We start from the raw sequence: 15515 nt of genomic DNA on the forward strand, positions 1-15515 counted from the left end.
GACCAGACGAGATTTCGTCGAACCTTAGATTTCATCATGCTACGACGGTCGTATGGCCAGAATTTCATCACTCAAGTGCGCCAGTTCGTTTCGCTAACCGTCCGGCTTTCTGCGTTCAAGGCTCATCTAGAATTCAACCTCATATGCAAAGCCAGGAACCTAACCCCGCGTTCCCTCCGCTTGCTACGACCGGTCGATACGCCCTTCGGTCATAGCGTGGTGTCAAGAGCAGAACGACAGTTGCTTCAAGCCAGAATCCTGGAGTGCAAGGACTCAATAAGGCACCTTCAGAACCAAGCCTTTTTTGCCCGTCGCCGCCTTGAACACCAGTGTCCGAACGAGTTCGTCAGCATCCAGTGGCACGCGAACTTCGTAGCTAGTCTACAGTCTGATCAGCGTGATCGCACACACAAAGAGAAGCTAATCAGACTGCTACCTGGCCGTAAAGGGAGTCCGGCCAACAGACCTACCCCCACCGTCCACAATCTGTCTTCGTATAGGCCTACTCGAACAGAGCTCGCCGTTCTGGAGCTTGGTTTGAACTTCAATACGAGAGCGGCTCCGGACGCAAGAAAAATTATCTGTGCCGTGGAACAGGCTGTGGGACGTGTGGAAAACAATCGCCGAGAAGAAGCTCGTACCCGTGCGATCAGCATACTCGCCAAGCTGCCACATCGGCACCCCACCCCACTCCTTGCTCAGGAGCGTGATGCAGTCAGGAGCCTGCGGAGCAATACGGATATTGTAATCCTACCTGCTGACAAGGGCAACGCCACCGTCATCCTAAACCACAGCGACTACGTTGAGAAAATGACGAAGCTTCTGGAGGATGGCGGCATGTACATGCGACTCAAGCGGGACCCTACACTCAAGGTAGAGCGAGAGTTGCAAAGGCTTTTGACAGACGTCTTCCAGTTTGTTCCACCACAGCACAGGTCGTTATACTTCACGCTCCTCTGCCACAATGGATCTGCCCCTGCTTTATATGGCCTCCCGAAGATCCACAAGCCAGGCGTTCCAATGCGACCAATAGTGGATTTTACCCGCTCTCCCTTGTACAGGCTTTCAGGCTACTTGCACAAAGTTTTTTCGCCACTCGTTGGCAAGAGACCGACTTTCGTACGCAACTCCTTTGATTTTACTGAAAAAATACGCGAAATCACGATTGACAGCGACGAGATAATGGTGTCATTTGACGTCAGATCACTGTTTACCAGCGTCCCCGTAGATCTGGCGGTGGAGGTATGCCGTTCAGCGCTTCGGGACGACGACGGACTGAGTGCTAGGACACCCATCGATCCATCGGACCTGTTGGAGCTTCTGCAGTTTTGCTTGAAGAACACGTACTTCATCTTTCGGGGCACTGTCTGCAAGCAGGTTCATGGCACTGCCATGGGAGCATCTATCTCGGTCACAACCGCAAACCTCACAATGGAAGCACTGGAAAGCCGCGCTTTGGCTTCGTTCGAGCCGCGCCCGAAGGTCTTCCTGCGGTACATTGATGACTGCTTTTGCATAATCAAAAAGAATGCCTTGGCTGCTTTCACGAACCATTTGAACAGCATGGAAGATTCCATCCAGTTTACCGTCGAGGAGATTTCTGGCCGTCTTACTTTTCTGAACGTCATGGTGGAGCGACGTGATGACCGCCTATCATTCAAGGTGTACAGAAAGGACACGCACACAGGCCAACAATACCTTCACTTTAATTCAGTCCATCCTACATGCCATAAGCGCTCCGTCGTTTCTACCCTCGTCCGTCGTGTGGAAAGAATATGCTCGAAACCCGAAGAGAAAGCCTCTGACATACGCCAAGTGCGACGCGAGCTCAACAATTGTGGCTACCCACAGCACTTCGTGAACGCTGTAATACAGCAGACAACGAGACCAGCTCAGCCCGTTCGCCTACCTTGCCGTGCCCGAGCTGCAATACCCTATGTGCCAGGCGTGAGCGAGTCATTGGCCCGCGTTTTTCGCACCTACGATGTGCATATAGCTCACGTGCCTGCGTGCAAGCTTCGTCACGAGTTGGTGTCCGTAAAGGACAAGCTAAATAAGGAAAAGTTTCCCGGAGTAATTTATAAAATCCCCTGCTCAGACTGCGATCACTCCTACAAAGGTGAAAGCGGAAACTTTGAAAGACGGCTGAATGAGCACAAGAATGATGTCAAGAAAAAGAAGGCTTGTTCCAACGCACTGGCTGAACACGTTGAAAACACGAAGCATGATATCGCTTGGGAAGAAGCGGCAATTATCGGCCGTGAGAAAAACTGGATGTCACGCCAATATCTGGAGTCTTTGTTTATCCAGACAACAGATCAGACGCTCAACCGTAACATCGGCAATCTACCGCCCTCGTACGCTAGATGCCTGCGACGATTAGCACAACGTACTTAAGCTTTGTGTGCGAAATTTTTCCATCAGTGAACAAGACTTCCGTGTGGAAGTCGAAACGTCCTTCCATCTTGACAACACGTTTTGGTCGGCGCTTCGTTATTTTCGCCAGTAGGTCATGCTCCTTCATGCCCCGGTGGTGTCCAGAAACTCTGCGGATTAGGTGGGATATCGACACCGCCGTCTGCTTGAGTTTGTGGGTGGTGCGAGTGTTTTTCCCGTTGTTCTGTATGTGGAGGCCCAGTACTCGGAGAGTGTGTACCTCCGGGAAGTACCGGTTTCCCAGTGTCACGGTTATGGGGACTGTTGGGCAGTTTCGGGCTGTGGGGCGGAGTATGAGGAGCTCCGACTTCTCCGGAGAGCATGAGAGTTGTATACTCCACGCATGTGTTTGGGTGAGGGTAGCTGCCGACTGCAGGGTATTCTCTATGTCTCCATCACATCACTGCCATCAGTGGTTCATAGCGTGATATCATCAGCATACAGTGTATGCCGAAGGTGAGGGATGTTTTGCAGTTTGCGGACAAGGGGGATGAGTGACATTGAAGAGGAAAGGCGAGAGTACAGATCCCTGGGGGTGCCAACCGCACTAAGGGTGTATGGGCGGTATGTGTGGTGACCGAAGTGAATTTCGGCCGTGCAGTTAGTAAGGAATGCTTGAATATAGGTGTACATACGTTCACCTATGTTCAAGGGGGAGAGCGTCGCCATGATCGCTTGATGGTCTAGGCGATCAAAGGCCTTGGAGCGATCCAAGGCGAGGACAGCTTTTGTGTGGCCCGGTATGAGGAGTCTAAAATATCCTGTGTGAGCTGGAGCATGGCGTCCTGTGCCGACAGGTGGGGACGGAAGCCCACCATGCTGTGCGGGTAGAGGTCTAGTTGCGCCATGTGTTGGGTGAGTCGGACGAGTGCGACATGCTTCAAAAGCTTGCCCAGGCAAGAGGTTAGTAAGATGGGACGAAGATTTGCAGGTCTAAGAGGTTTGTGGTGCTTGGGTATGAATAAGATTTCGGGGTGACGCCAGGATTGCGGAAGGGTGCCCTCCTGCTAGCATGTGTTGAAGTACCCCGTGAGCTGGGCAACCAACTGATCGTCCAAATTGCGGAGCATGCTACTGGAGGTACAGCCAACTCCTGGAGTGGAGTTAGAGCGGAGAGTCAGGAGGGCCGCTCTGACTTCTTCTTCCGTAATCTCCGCGTCGAGATTGGTATTCGGGGTGCCTGCATAGATGGGCCGGGAGTTTGCGGTACCGGGAGCTGTATGTGTGTTACTAAGTATGTCGTTGAGTGCATCGGGAGAAAGGTCGGTCTTATGTATAAGGCTTGTGACGTGGTGCTGTGTGGCTGTTTTAGATTGCGTGGGGTCAATTAACTGACGGAGGGGTTGTCAACTGCGTTTGGAGGACAGATTGCCAGCCATACAATGACAAATCTCTCCCCAGTTGTATCGGCAGAGCTCCTCAGAATGCTCAGTAATTTGTGTTCGCAGTGCGGCTAGCCGCTTTTAAGGGCCCGATTGAGCTTTTGCCCTTTCCAGTGCTCTAGGATGCTATGGTGGGCCTCCCACAGGTGGCCAGGTGAGTGTCGAGGGTGGGCGTATCTGGTGTGGTGTCAAGTGTTCGAGTGTGTGCGGAGACATCGTTCATGAGTGATGCCACCCATTGGTCGATGTCTGTAATGGGAGCGTCAGGAAGGGCCGCCCGTGTGGCGCGGCCCGCATCCCAGTTGGTGAGTTTGTATGTTAGGTGAAGTGTCGTTCTTTGTAGGATATTTTAACGGATAGGACGTAATGATCGCTCCCTAATGTGTGATGTGTTCTGTTCCACGTAATACCCGGAAGGTTGCGGCTCAGTGTCAAGTCCAGGCTGGTGTCCGCGCTGAACTGTTGCCAATTCTCGTGGGGGTGTTAAAGTTGTTGTGTATTGAGAGGCGGAGCTCTTGTACCAAGGACCAGAGTCGCCGTCCTCGTTCCGTAGTGGTGCGGTAGCCCCAGATTTGCCGCAGCCATTATTCCTTTTTGGGACTAACTGCAAACGGTCCAGCTGTTGGTCCCCAATGGTAAAGGGCACAGCGATTAGTCCCTGGGAGCAGCCGCTTAAAAAATACTGCAAACGAAGCGTGGTTTCTGGGCTAAATCAGAGCGGGATGATTTTCAACAGGACCTATCACGCATATTAGAGTAAAGGAAACAGAAAAAACACACATCAATACACGAAAAATCGAACCCACCACCTTAGCTAAAACTCTTGCTGGTGCTAACTGGTGCATGCATGAAGATGTAATGAAAAGGCGCTACGAACGAGGACAAAGTATCACACAGGACGGGACCAGCGCCACTCGCACCTGATTTTATTTCCACATCAAAGTTTGTATTTTGCAATGCAACCAAGCCGATTTACAAAAGCATCACAAGCACAACAATCTATCGAAAGCTCAAGGAATCATTGCTGGCGTAGTAAACCAAATCAGCAATCAGATACCACACACCGAGTATAGGAAGCAATTGAAAGAGCGAAATCTTTTCTAGGCCAACAGGAGCAACAAATTCATAACAAAACGAAGTGTCTATCTACGCTGCACAGGCAAACCAACAAACACATAAGAGCAATCAAACACTTAAGGGTCAATCAGTGGTGCAAAGCGCCACAAGAACATGAGATCAGTGACCAACAAATAACACGGAAAAACGCTTTGAACGGTAGCCTCAAGGCAAGCGCTTGCATGAAAGCGAAAACCTCTAGAGAACAAAGTGGCAGCGTGAGAAAAGGATACCACGTGATTTAACGTGACACCGAAAACCTGGTGAACGAAAATGAAGAGCAGCGTCTGGCGTCAGATCGAAACAGAGGTGAAAATGGATTCCATAAGAACCACAATAACATCGTAAATAATTGAAAGAAAGGGCATCACAAAACAACCGATTGTACGGGAAAAAAACTGACGGATGCCACAACCACAGTAAAACCTAAATTAAGCCTAATAAGAAAATGGTGGTCTCTGCGTCACTATGCGCATTGGATGGCCAGCTGAAGCGATTCTTTCCCCTCTTTCTTGATTAAGCATGCTTCCAGAATCTCTCGCTCAAATGTGTCTTTTCGGGACATGAAAAATTCAGTTTTCTTCCAACTGGGAGGGGAATTAGTGCGATTTATACAATGGTCCACAAGGGAGCTCCCTTCATTGTTGCTCATATTATTCCAGCGCTCGCTTGCACGCTCACTCAAAAGAACGGCATCTGTGCCCGATGTATGTGACACCACAGATACACAACAAGTGTCCTGCATTCGGTGAATTTTACCTGATGTTTTATTGTACAAGCCGGTCGTTTCTCGCACTTCATGGCACAAAGCTTGGACAACTTGCAAGGCGCCGATAAAATGACCTGAGCATTATGCCTGTTCGCCGCTTTCTTAACGCTGTGCGAAACCTTGTGAATGTAGGGTATTACCGCTACATATAGTTGCGTGATAAGAGGAGGTTATTTGAGTTTCTGAAGCAGCGTTTCGCAAACAGCTAGAATCAGACATGGTGGGTAGCTTGTCTGTTGTAGCCGTTCCACTCGAGCGCGCAAACTTCTTGACACAAAGTGGGAGCATGACCTGTTCACAGCATTTTGCAGGGAGTTTGCAGCAATCGTGCGCTCCACAGCTTAGAATGGGCGCTATCAAATTGTAACAGGTCTTTCAAAAAACGCCATTTGTACATCCCAGATATGCCATCTCTTGGAAACACTAACCTGATATCCAAAAACTGGAGTTCGGCACTGGAAGGAATTTCCGTGGTAAAGATGATACCTTGACTGTGGTTCGAGAGAACAGTCATACTACTTTCAATGGTAGGGTCTAATTCATGCTCAGGAACGTTCTTCAAAATGATCAGAAATCATCTACACATCGGCGAATGGAAACAACGTGAGGATCCTGAAGAGTAGTACTGATATCAACTCCTACCACAGAAAGGAAGATGCCGCAAGGAACAGGCGCTACGGATGAGCCGACACAGATCCCTTTCTTCTGCACATAGAACATTCCTTCGAACCCAATGGCGGTTGAGTTCAAATAGAATTCGAACACAGTAATGAAATTATCAGCGCTTGCACCTGCAGCACTCTGAAAGTGGACTTCGGTAGCTGACCAGACCGCAGCGTGGCCGAGTGGTTGAGCATCCGCCTCACATGTGGGAGGTGCGGGGTTCGATCCCTAATGCCACCGGGTACTAACTGCTGAATCGGTGATAAAATGGGTACAAGCTTTCACCTGGTCTGGTGCTGAGCTTATTTAGTGTGAAATGCTTGCGAAATGGGTCTTTCACCCCACCTTGAGAAGTCGAAAATAACTTGTGCCATGGCGCTCTTTGACCGTAGATGCCCTTGCGCCATCAAAATTCATTATCATCAGTTGGCCGGAACTTCTCCCTGACAGCCGTTAAGAGACCTTGGTGAGGAATCGAATAAAACAGATCCTCAGTGTAGATGGGAACTCGGTGAACTCCTTAGGTGGCAAACTCTCCAGGTGCTTCAGCACGTCCAAATAACTATGCACCAGGAAAGGGTCATTGCTCACCACGTTGTCTTGGTGTGTCTGAAGGTATCGGCTGACACGGCGTTGCCACGTTCCCCTTTTGGAAACAAATGTACGCACCGAGAATCCAAGCTTATGAGTATCCACACTGAAGGAGAACTCAAGAAACATTCCTTTTTCATCATTTTTGTACTTTCAAAATGGAAATCCTCCAAAAGTTAGAGAGGTAGGCCTTTTTGTCTCCTGCACTGGCGATTCTGATATGTTCAAAGGCGCTTGCTACAGGTGCAAGCGCCAATAATTTCATTACTTTGTTAGAATTCTATTTGAATTCAACCGCCATTGGGTTCGAAGGAATGTTCTATGCGCAAAAGAAAGCGATCTGTGCCGGCTCATCCGTAGCGCCTGTTCCTTGCGGCATCTTCCTTTCTGTGGTAGGAGCTGATATCAGTACTACTCTTCAGGATCCTCACGTTGTTTCCATTCCCCGATGTGTAGTAGATGATTTCTGATCATTTTGAAGAACGTTCCTGAGCATGAATTAGACCCTACCGTTGAAAGTAGTATGGCTGTTTTCTCGAACCACAGCCAAGGTCTCATCCTTACCACGGAAATTCCTTCTAGCGGTGAATTCCAGTTCTTGGTTATCAGGTTAATGTTTCCAAGGGATGGCATATCTGGGATGTACAAATGGCGCTTTTTGTAAGACCTGTTACCATTTGATAGCGCCCATTCCAAGCTGTGGAGCGCACGATTGCTTCAAATTCCCTGCAAGATGCTGTGAACAGGTCATGCCCCCCACTTGGTGTCAAGAAGTTTGCGCTCTCGAGTGGAGCGACTGCAACAGGCAGGCTACCCGCCTTGTCTGATTCCAGCTGTTTGCGAAACGCTGCTTCAGAAACTCAAGTAACCTCCTCTTATCAGGGAGCTGGTATCGCGCAACTATATGTAACGGTGATACCCTACATTCACAAGGTTTCGAACAGCGTTAAGAAAGTGGCGAACAGGCATAATGTTCAGTTCATTTTCTCGGCGCCTTGAAAGCTGTCCAAGCTTTGTGCCATGAAGTGCGAGAAACGACCGGCTTGTACAATAAAACATCAGGTAAAGTTCACCGAATGCAGGACACTTGTATATCTGTGGTGTCACATACATCGGGCACAGAGGCCGTTCTTTTCAGTGAGCGTGCAAGCGAGCGCTGGCATAATATGAGCAAGAATGAAGGGAGCTCCCTTGTGGACCATTGTATAAATCGCACTAATTCTCCTCCCAGTTGAAAAAAAAATGAATTTTTCAAGTCCGGAAAAGACACATTTGAGCGAGAGATTCTGGAAGCATGCTTAATCAAGAAAGATGGGAAAGAAACGCTTCAGCTGGCCATCCATTGCGCATAGTGACGCAGAGAACACCATTTTTTTTATTAGGCTTAATTTAGGCTTTACTGTGGTTGTCGCATCCGTCAGTTTTTTTTTCCCTTATAATCGGTTGTTTTGTGATGCCCTTTCTTTCAATTATTTACGATGTTATTGTGGTTCTTATGGAATCCATTTTCACCTCTGTTTCGATCTGACGCCAGACGCTGCTCTTCATTTTCGTTCACCATGTTTTCGGTGTCACGTTAAATCACGTGGTATCCTTTTTTCACGCGTTCACTTTGTTCATCTTTGTTTGCCTGTAGAGGTTTTCGCTTTCACGCAGGCGCTGGACTTGAGGCTACCTTTCAATGCGTTTTCCGTGTTATTTGTTGGTCACTGATCTCATCTTCTCGTGGTGCTTTGTACCACTGATTGACCCTTAAGTGTTTGATTGCTCTTATGTGTTTGTTGGTTTGCCTGCGCAGCGTTGATAGACACTTCGTTTTGTTATGAATCTGCTGCTCCTGTTGGCCTATAGTAAAGAATTCACTTGGTGAATTGCTCTTTATACTCGGTGTGTGGTATCTTGATTGGGGATTTGATTTTCTACGCCTTCAATGATTCCCTGAGTTGGCAATAGATTGTTGTACTTGTATTGCTTTTGTGAATCGGTTTGGTTTCCTAGAAAAGGCAGTTTTTGTGTGGAAATAAAATCAGTTCCCAGTGGCGCTTGTCCTGTGCTTTGTGTTTTACTTTTGCCTTCGTTGGTCGCACTGTTTTCATTACATCTTCAAACGACCTTTGTATTGGGAAGCAAACGCGTATACGGTCAGTCCAAAGCAGCAGACAACGCAGAGGACGAAATAAGCGCGTGTATAAAAAATAAATAAATGACTGGTTTATTGCTCGCAGTTTTCTCAAGCGTATTGTTCTTCAGGATAAAGTGTGCTGATTTTGATCGCGTCTTTTTGCTACAAGCTGCGGTAATGCTAAAAGCATACGAACAGCGATCTAAATCGAGTTTCTGTCTGAAAGAAAAGTGCCGAACCGTGCATACTTTACGGCCTGTACTTCACAACTGCAAATCGCTGAGACGTCTTTGTTTTATTTTTTTTGTCAGATAAGGTGGTTTTACTTGTAGCAACTGGCAGCTGCGCATTGCGGGCTGAGTAGTACAAATGTGTAAGGCCGTGGTTGACATCTTTTTGTTACTTATGGCAAGCGGCGTAAGGGATTTGACTGCTACTCACCGTCGCGATAATGCCACCGATGCTTGTTCAGCATCAAATGAGATTGTAAACAAACGGCAATGTAATCAAATTATGCATATTTGCTGAACGTTAACTCTTACAACTCAGGTTCGACACGTATTCAGGCGCGTAGTACATGTTTATGCACTTTCTCAGCGACCGTCACTTGGGTTCCACGAAGCCGTTATCTCATGCAGAAAAGTCTATCGCTTCGGCACGGACAGCGGCGGTGATCTCACTGGTTTTAGGCGACATCCGGCGCTTAGAAAAATGGAATATTATTGCAGTTGACTTCCTCTAGTGCGATTTTCGTGTGCTACTATGCTGCAGTTTCTCCCTTGTTAGTCTATTTCTCAGCAGTTAGTCCGTTGAGCTTCCGCACGCACACATATGTGGCAAGACTCGTGCCGTGTACAAACTTAGGGCCTAACGGCGGGTTTCGAGGACTGACGTTGTCTCCCTAGGTTAGTATTTTCTTTGAGTGCACGCGGAACGGGGATGTGCCTCTCGCGCAGCTCTCTGAATCTTAACATCTGATCGAACCTGCATAGGTGTCTGCAGCAAAATGCAGAAATTTCCATGGCTGTTAAATGCGACCGTTCCCTTTTTCTGCAGTCGTCCGAATCGTTCATGTACAGCGGCTTGATGACCTTGGACATGGTGGTGTTTGGCATCATGGCCTGCTTCTACAAGTACATCGAGCCGGGCACCGCGCCGCCGCCTATCGTCGAGAAACCGGCGCTGGCCTCGGAGGGTGACACGAAGATGTAGACGCATGTACATGTGCCAATAAACTGCCCACAAACTTTGCCGGCGGTATGCTACACTGCCAAAGCAGAACAGTCACCTGCAGCCTGTGTGCTTTGCTCAACTTTTCAATAGAGGTAAGCATCAGCACCGGCGTTGAACAAACACGCGAACTCTCAAGGCGGCCCTTCAAAGGCTTAGCACCCCACTTCCCAGCAAATGAAACCGAATGCGGCATTAATGACAGTGTTGCTTCTGGCCACCACGTACGTTCGAATCCCGAACGAAAGCCTGCCGGTTTCTTTACAGAACAGTTGATTGTAAACGCCCATGTTGGACGCCTAATGTTGCACGCCGCGCTAGATTCCGGGCTTTGTTTTCTTCTATTCAGTTTCTTCTATTCTTCTATTCAGTATTTTCTTCTATTCAGTTGTGTGCTTCACTTTGTCCTGTTATCCTAGCAACATATTAAACATGTGCGAGGCTGACTCAGCTGACCTTTTCTCAGCTCTTGTGCACTCCGTCCCAAAAAGGCCCTCTTCAGCCCGCGGACTTCCGGGAGCTTAGCGTGCGGCTCTACACAAGCCCGCAGCTGCATACGGGGCGGCCATCGGTGATGAACTGTGACTTCGTGCATCGAAGACAAAGTGTCGTACGTGCAGAAGGAGTGTGAATTGGTGCTTCGTATATTTTATTTTTAATTCTTTTTATGGCCCACTCTACTATATGTCTGCCATTTCGTTGCGATGCGGAATTGTTCGTCAGCATTCGCCTACTGCTGTCAAACAATATCCGTATTTCAAGACGGGTAAGTTGCTTTTTTCAATTAGGTGTTAGTTGTTGAAATATTCTCTAAATAACCATCATCATCAACCTGACGAGGCCTACTGCAGGGCAAAGGCCTCTCCCATATCTCTGTAATTATCTATGTTCTGCGCCGACCGCGGCCGCCCTATCCGCGCGAACTTCTTAACCTCATCCGCTCACCCTCGGATACGCTTGCCTGCTCTTGGAATCCAATCCATTCAGTGGAAGGAGCGATGACTTAGAGGTGGAGCATCCACCTCACATGCAAGAGAACCGGGTTTAAATCCCGGTGCCGCGCAATTCTCCGCCGGGTTTAAGCACAAGACTGCGTGTGTCGATGGATTTCCATAACCAGGCCTGGGGTGCGGCCTGAGCTCGGTGACCAGAACCGACAACGCGCTCCCTCACAAGAACAGGATTTGGCCACCCTGATGCAGTACTCGGGCACAACCTCCTATACGACTAAACCAATTAACTCTAAATAAAAACTCTAAATATGGCGAACTTTGAGAGCACAATAAGTGTGGGCATGTTGGTGGCTCACATTTGAAGAGAAATAGCGCACCAAAGAAGATAGAACAAACGACAAGACACGGGGAAGCGAACACTTTCAACTGGGGATTTATTGCATGATCAGGAACAGATATACATATCTGATAAATGCAAAAGAAAGAGAACGATGACAACATCATGAGAACACACAACCCGAGCCAGCAGAAGCTATTCGCGCCAAAACTTGGGGATCCGGCACCGACATGGCAGCTGGATGCTTACGCCGCCTTTTTCTTCAGCTGCTGCAGATAACGACTGTTCTTCAATGGCACCATATCGGAAACGTGCTTCCTTCTGGAGGGCGGTTTTTCCACTGACCAACTCTGCCCGGCTTGCCTGTGTGACCAGCCGCCGTTGGATATGACAGCGCTGCCAGCGCTCCTCACCGAATGCATCGACTGGCAACCATTGACAACCCTGGAGAGTTGAGGACTACACAAGGCTCTCCTCTGACAAACCACTTCGGGATCCGGCACCGATATGGCAGCTGCAGGCTTAATTACGCCGTCTTTTTCTCGAGTTGCTCCAGATAACAACCGTTCTTCATGGCACCATATCGGAAACGTGCTTCCTTCCGGAGGGAGGTTTTTCCACGGACGAACTCTGCCCGGCTTACCTGTGTGACCAGCCGCCGTTGGATACGGCAGAGCTGCCAGCGCTCCTCACCAAACGCATCGACTGGCAACCCTTGCCAACCCTGGAGGGTAGAAGACTACATAAGGCTCTCCTCTGGCAAAACCACTTCGGGATCCGGCGCAGACATGGCAGCTGGACGCTTACGACGTCTTTTTCTTCAGGTTGGTCTTTCAGATTGCTCTGTTAATGAAAAATCTTTCAAAATGTCGGCCCCGGGTCCCACCTCGCTTCTTTCGTTTTTGTATCGAATGTTGTTCATGACTGCGAAACATGTGTACCTTGCCCAGAAACGCTTGTTACTGTCCGGTGACGTCGAGGAAAACCCAGGGACCCTTAGACCACAACAAGAAAAGCAAATGTTGGACATTATTTTGACTATACCCACACCGCAGCACAATTCAAAAACAGGCCGAACTTTTCACAAAAATCACTCTGTTCGAGAGATGCTTGAACAAAAGATAACTGAACTTACGGAAAGGCCGTTGAAGACAGAGGAGCGCTGGTACTTCCAACAAAAGATGAGGCAAAAAGCCTCGTCACTGGCGGCGATAAACTTAAGTCCACGTGTATGACACTGCAGGCATCGCATGACAACGTCTCGAAGGAATAACTTGATATTTTATGGGCTCCAAGACCAGCAGCAGGAAACTTGGTCAGACTCGGAACAAAATATTGTTACGGGGAAATACTATTTAGATTTATTTACAAGAGCTGGGGGTTAGAATAAAGTGTTCCTAGTAGGGAGCACCAACACGAACAGGGAGCATTAACCTCTTCTTCGTCCTTTCCCGGCGGCACGAGCGCCGTCTCGGCGCTAGGCCAGTGGTCGAGAAGCGACATGGTAGGGCCTGAGGCGCATGACGTGAACAATATCGGTGGGTGGTCTACTTGATGAGGGTGCAGGCGTATGAGGAGCCACTTCATACGTGACGTCGGTGACCTGACGCACCACACGATAAGGGCAATGCTAGGGGGACAAAAGTTTCTCAGAGAGACCGACGCGGCGGGAAGGAGACTACAGAAGAACGAGCGACCTCGGTTCGTAGGTGACGTGGCGATGGCGATTGTCGTACAGAGACTTCTGTGCTTGCTGGGACGCTTGGAGCCAACTACAGGCGATATGGCGAGCGTCTGCAGCTTGAACAATGGCGTCACGGGTGTAGGCGGTGACGGGACGGTCCGTGGATGGGACAAGTGTGTCGAAAGGCAGGACGGCGTGTCTCCCATATAAGAGATAGAACGGAGAGTAACCAGTTGTGCCCGGAGGTGTTGTAAGCGAACTTCACGTAGGGCAAGGCGAGATCCCAGACTTTGTGGTCGCGGGAGACGTACATAGACATGTCTTTTAATGTCCGGTTCAAACGCTCGGTTAGCCTGTTCGTCTGCAGGTGGTATGCTGTGGCAATCTTGTGCTTGGTTGAACATGAGCGCAGGATGTCGTCAGCAACTCGAGACATGAAATAGCGTCCGCGGTCCGTGCGTAATTGACGAGGGGCACCATGTTGCAGAATAAGGTTGTGCAAAAGGAAGTCAGCGACATCGGTCGCGCAGCTCGTAGGCAATGCACGGGTGATAGCGTACCGAGTGGCATAGTCGGTGGCTACTGCGACCCACCTATTTCCGGATTCCGAGGTTGCGAATGGTCGAAGGAGGTCGAACCCTACACGGTGGAACGGCTGCACGCGCACGTCTATAGGGTGCAGAAGGGAGGTGGTGCCGAAGGCTTCTTCCTGCGTTTACAGAGGTCGCAAGTGGTGACGTAACGCTGGACTGTACGGTATAAGCCAGGCCAAAAGAAGCGGCGCCGTATCCGGTCGTATATTCTTGCCACACCAAGGTGTCCAGCTGCAGGCAGGTCATGAAGTTCTGCGATTATAGAAGAGCGCAGCTGCTGGGGAATGACTAGAAGGTGGGAGGGCCCGTCAGGACGGAAGTTTCGGCTATAGAGGATGCCATTTTTGGGTATCGAAGAGCTGCAAGGAGCGCTTCGAGCTTCCAGAGGACCTCGATGATGGTTTTCAAATATGGGTCCTTGCGCTGCTCTTCAGCGATGTTGTGCAGATCAGAAATACCAAACAGGGAAGGGATATCGTCAGTGTCACTTAGATCAGATGGCTCGACAGGGTACCGAGACAGGCAGTCAGCGTCTTGATGAAGACGTCCAGACTTCTACACAACAGTGTACGAATACTCCTGAAGGCGTAGCGGTCAGCGGCCAAGACGGCCGGAAGGGTCTTCCAGCGAGGACAGCCAGCAAAGGGCAAGGTGGTCCGTGACAACAAAAACAGCACGCCCGAACAAGTATGGCCGGAATTTAGAAACAGCCCAAACCAGGGCGAGGCACTCCCGTTCGGTAATCGAGTAATTTCGCTCGGCTGGTGAAAGCAGGCGGCTAGCATACGCATCGAGGCGGTCTGTACCCCGAGAGCATTGTGCGAGCACTGCTCCGATCCCGTAGCCGCAGGCGTCTGTGCGGAGTTCAGTAGGGGCCGCGGGATCAAAATGTGCCAGAATCAGTGATGACGTCAGCAGGCGCACAAGCGTGGAAAACGCATTTGTTGATCAGGGCCCCAGGTAAACTCGGTGTCAGCCTTCAGTAGGTCAGTGAGGGGACGAGCGATAGGGGAAAAATCTTGAATAAAACGGCGAAAGTATGAACACAGCCCAAGCAAAGTGCGCACGTCCTTCTGGGAATGTGGACGAGAAAAGTGTTGCACCGCTTCAATATTAATGGGATCAGGACGTATGCCGGAGGCGTCGACGAGATGTCCAAGAATGGTGAGTTGCCGGCGGCCGAATCGACATTTGGACGAGTTGAACTGTAGCCCATCCGTACGAAACACAGTCAGGATACTGCTGAGACGTTCAAGGTGCGAGGCAAAGGTGGGCGAGAAGACATCATCATCGTCGAGGTAGTACATACACGTAGTCCACTTAAATCCTCTAAGGAGCGAATCCATCATCCTTTCGAAGGTAGCTGGTGCATTACAAAGTCCGAACGGAATGACTTTGGACTGGTATAAACCGTCCGGTGTGACAAAAGCTATTTTTTCTTTCGTGGTCCTGTTCATCAACGGCGATTTTCCAATAACCGGTACGAAGATAAATGGAAGAAAAGTATTGAGATCCGTGGAGGTAGTCGAGAGCGTCATCGATCCTTGGGAGTGGGTACACGTCTCTTCTTTTGATGTGGTTCAGGTGGCGGTAATCAACGCAGAAACGCCAACTGCCGTCTTTCTTTTTAACAAGGACC

The 15515-nt window shown here is 49.4% G+C and overlaps 1 protein-coding gene across 5 annotated transcripts in view; it reads left to right on the forward strand.

Moving 5' to 3' along the window:
• LOC144108821 (solute carrier family 15 member 1-like) overlaps positions 1–10360 on the forward strand; it is a 230266-nt gene extending 219906 nt beyond the window's left edge. For all 5 annotated transcript variants that reach the window (XM_077642012.1, XM_077642029.1, XM_077642005.1 and 2 more), the window contains one exon: positions 10136–10360. In XM_077642012.1, the coding sequence (XP_077498138.1) occupies positions 10136–10278 (143 nt within the window). In that variant the 3' untranslated portion in view covers positions 10279–10360. The remainder of the gene's footprint in view (positions 1–10135) is intronic.
• Positions 10361–15515: the final 5155 nt, after the last annotated feature.

The sequence above is a fragment of the Amblyomma americanum genome, chromosome 1 (assembly GCF_052857255.1).
Source record: "Amblyomma americanum isolate KBUSLIRL-KWMA chromosome 1, ASM5285725v1, whole genome shotgun sequence".
Taxonomy (NCBI): Eukaryota; Metazoa; Arthropoda; class Arachnida; order Ixodida; family Ixodidae; genus Amblyomma; species Amblyomma americanum.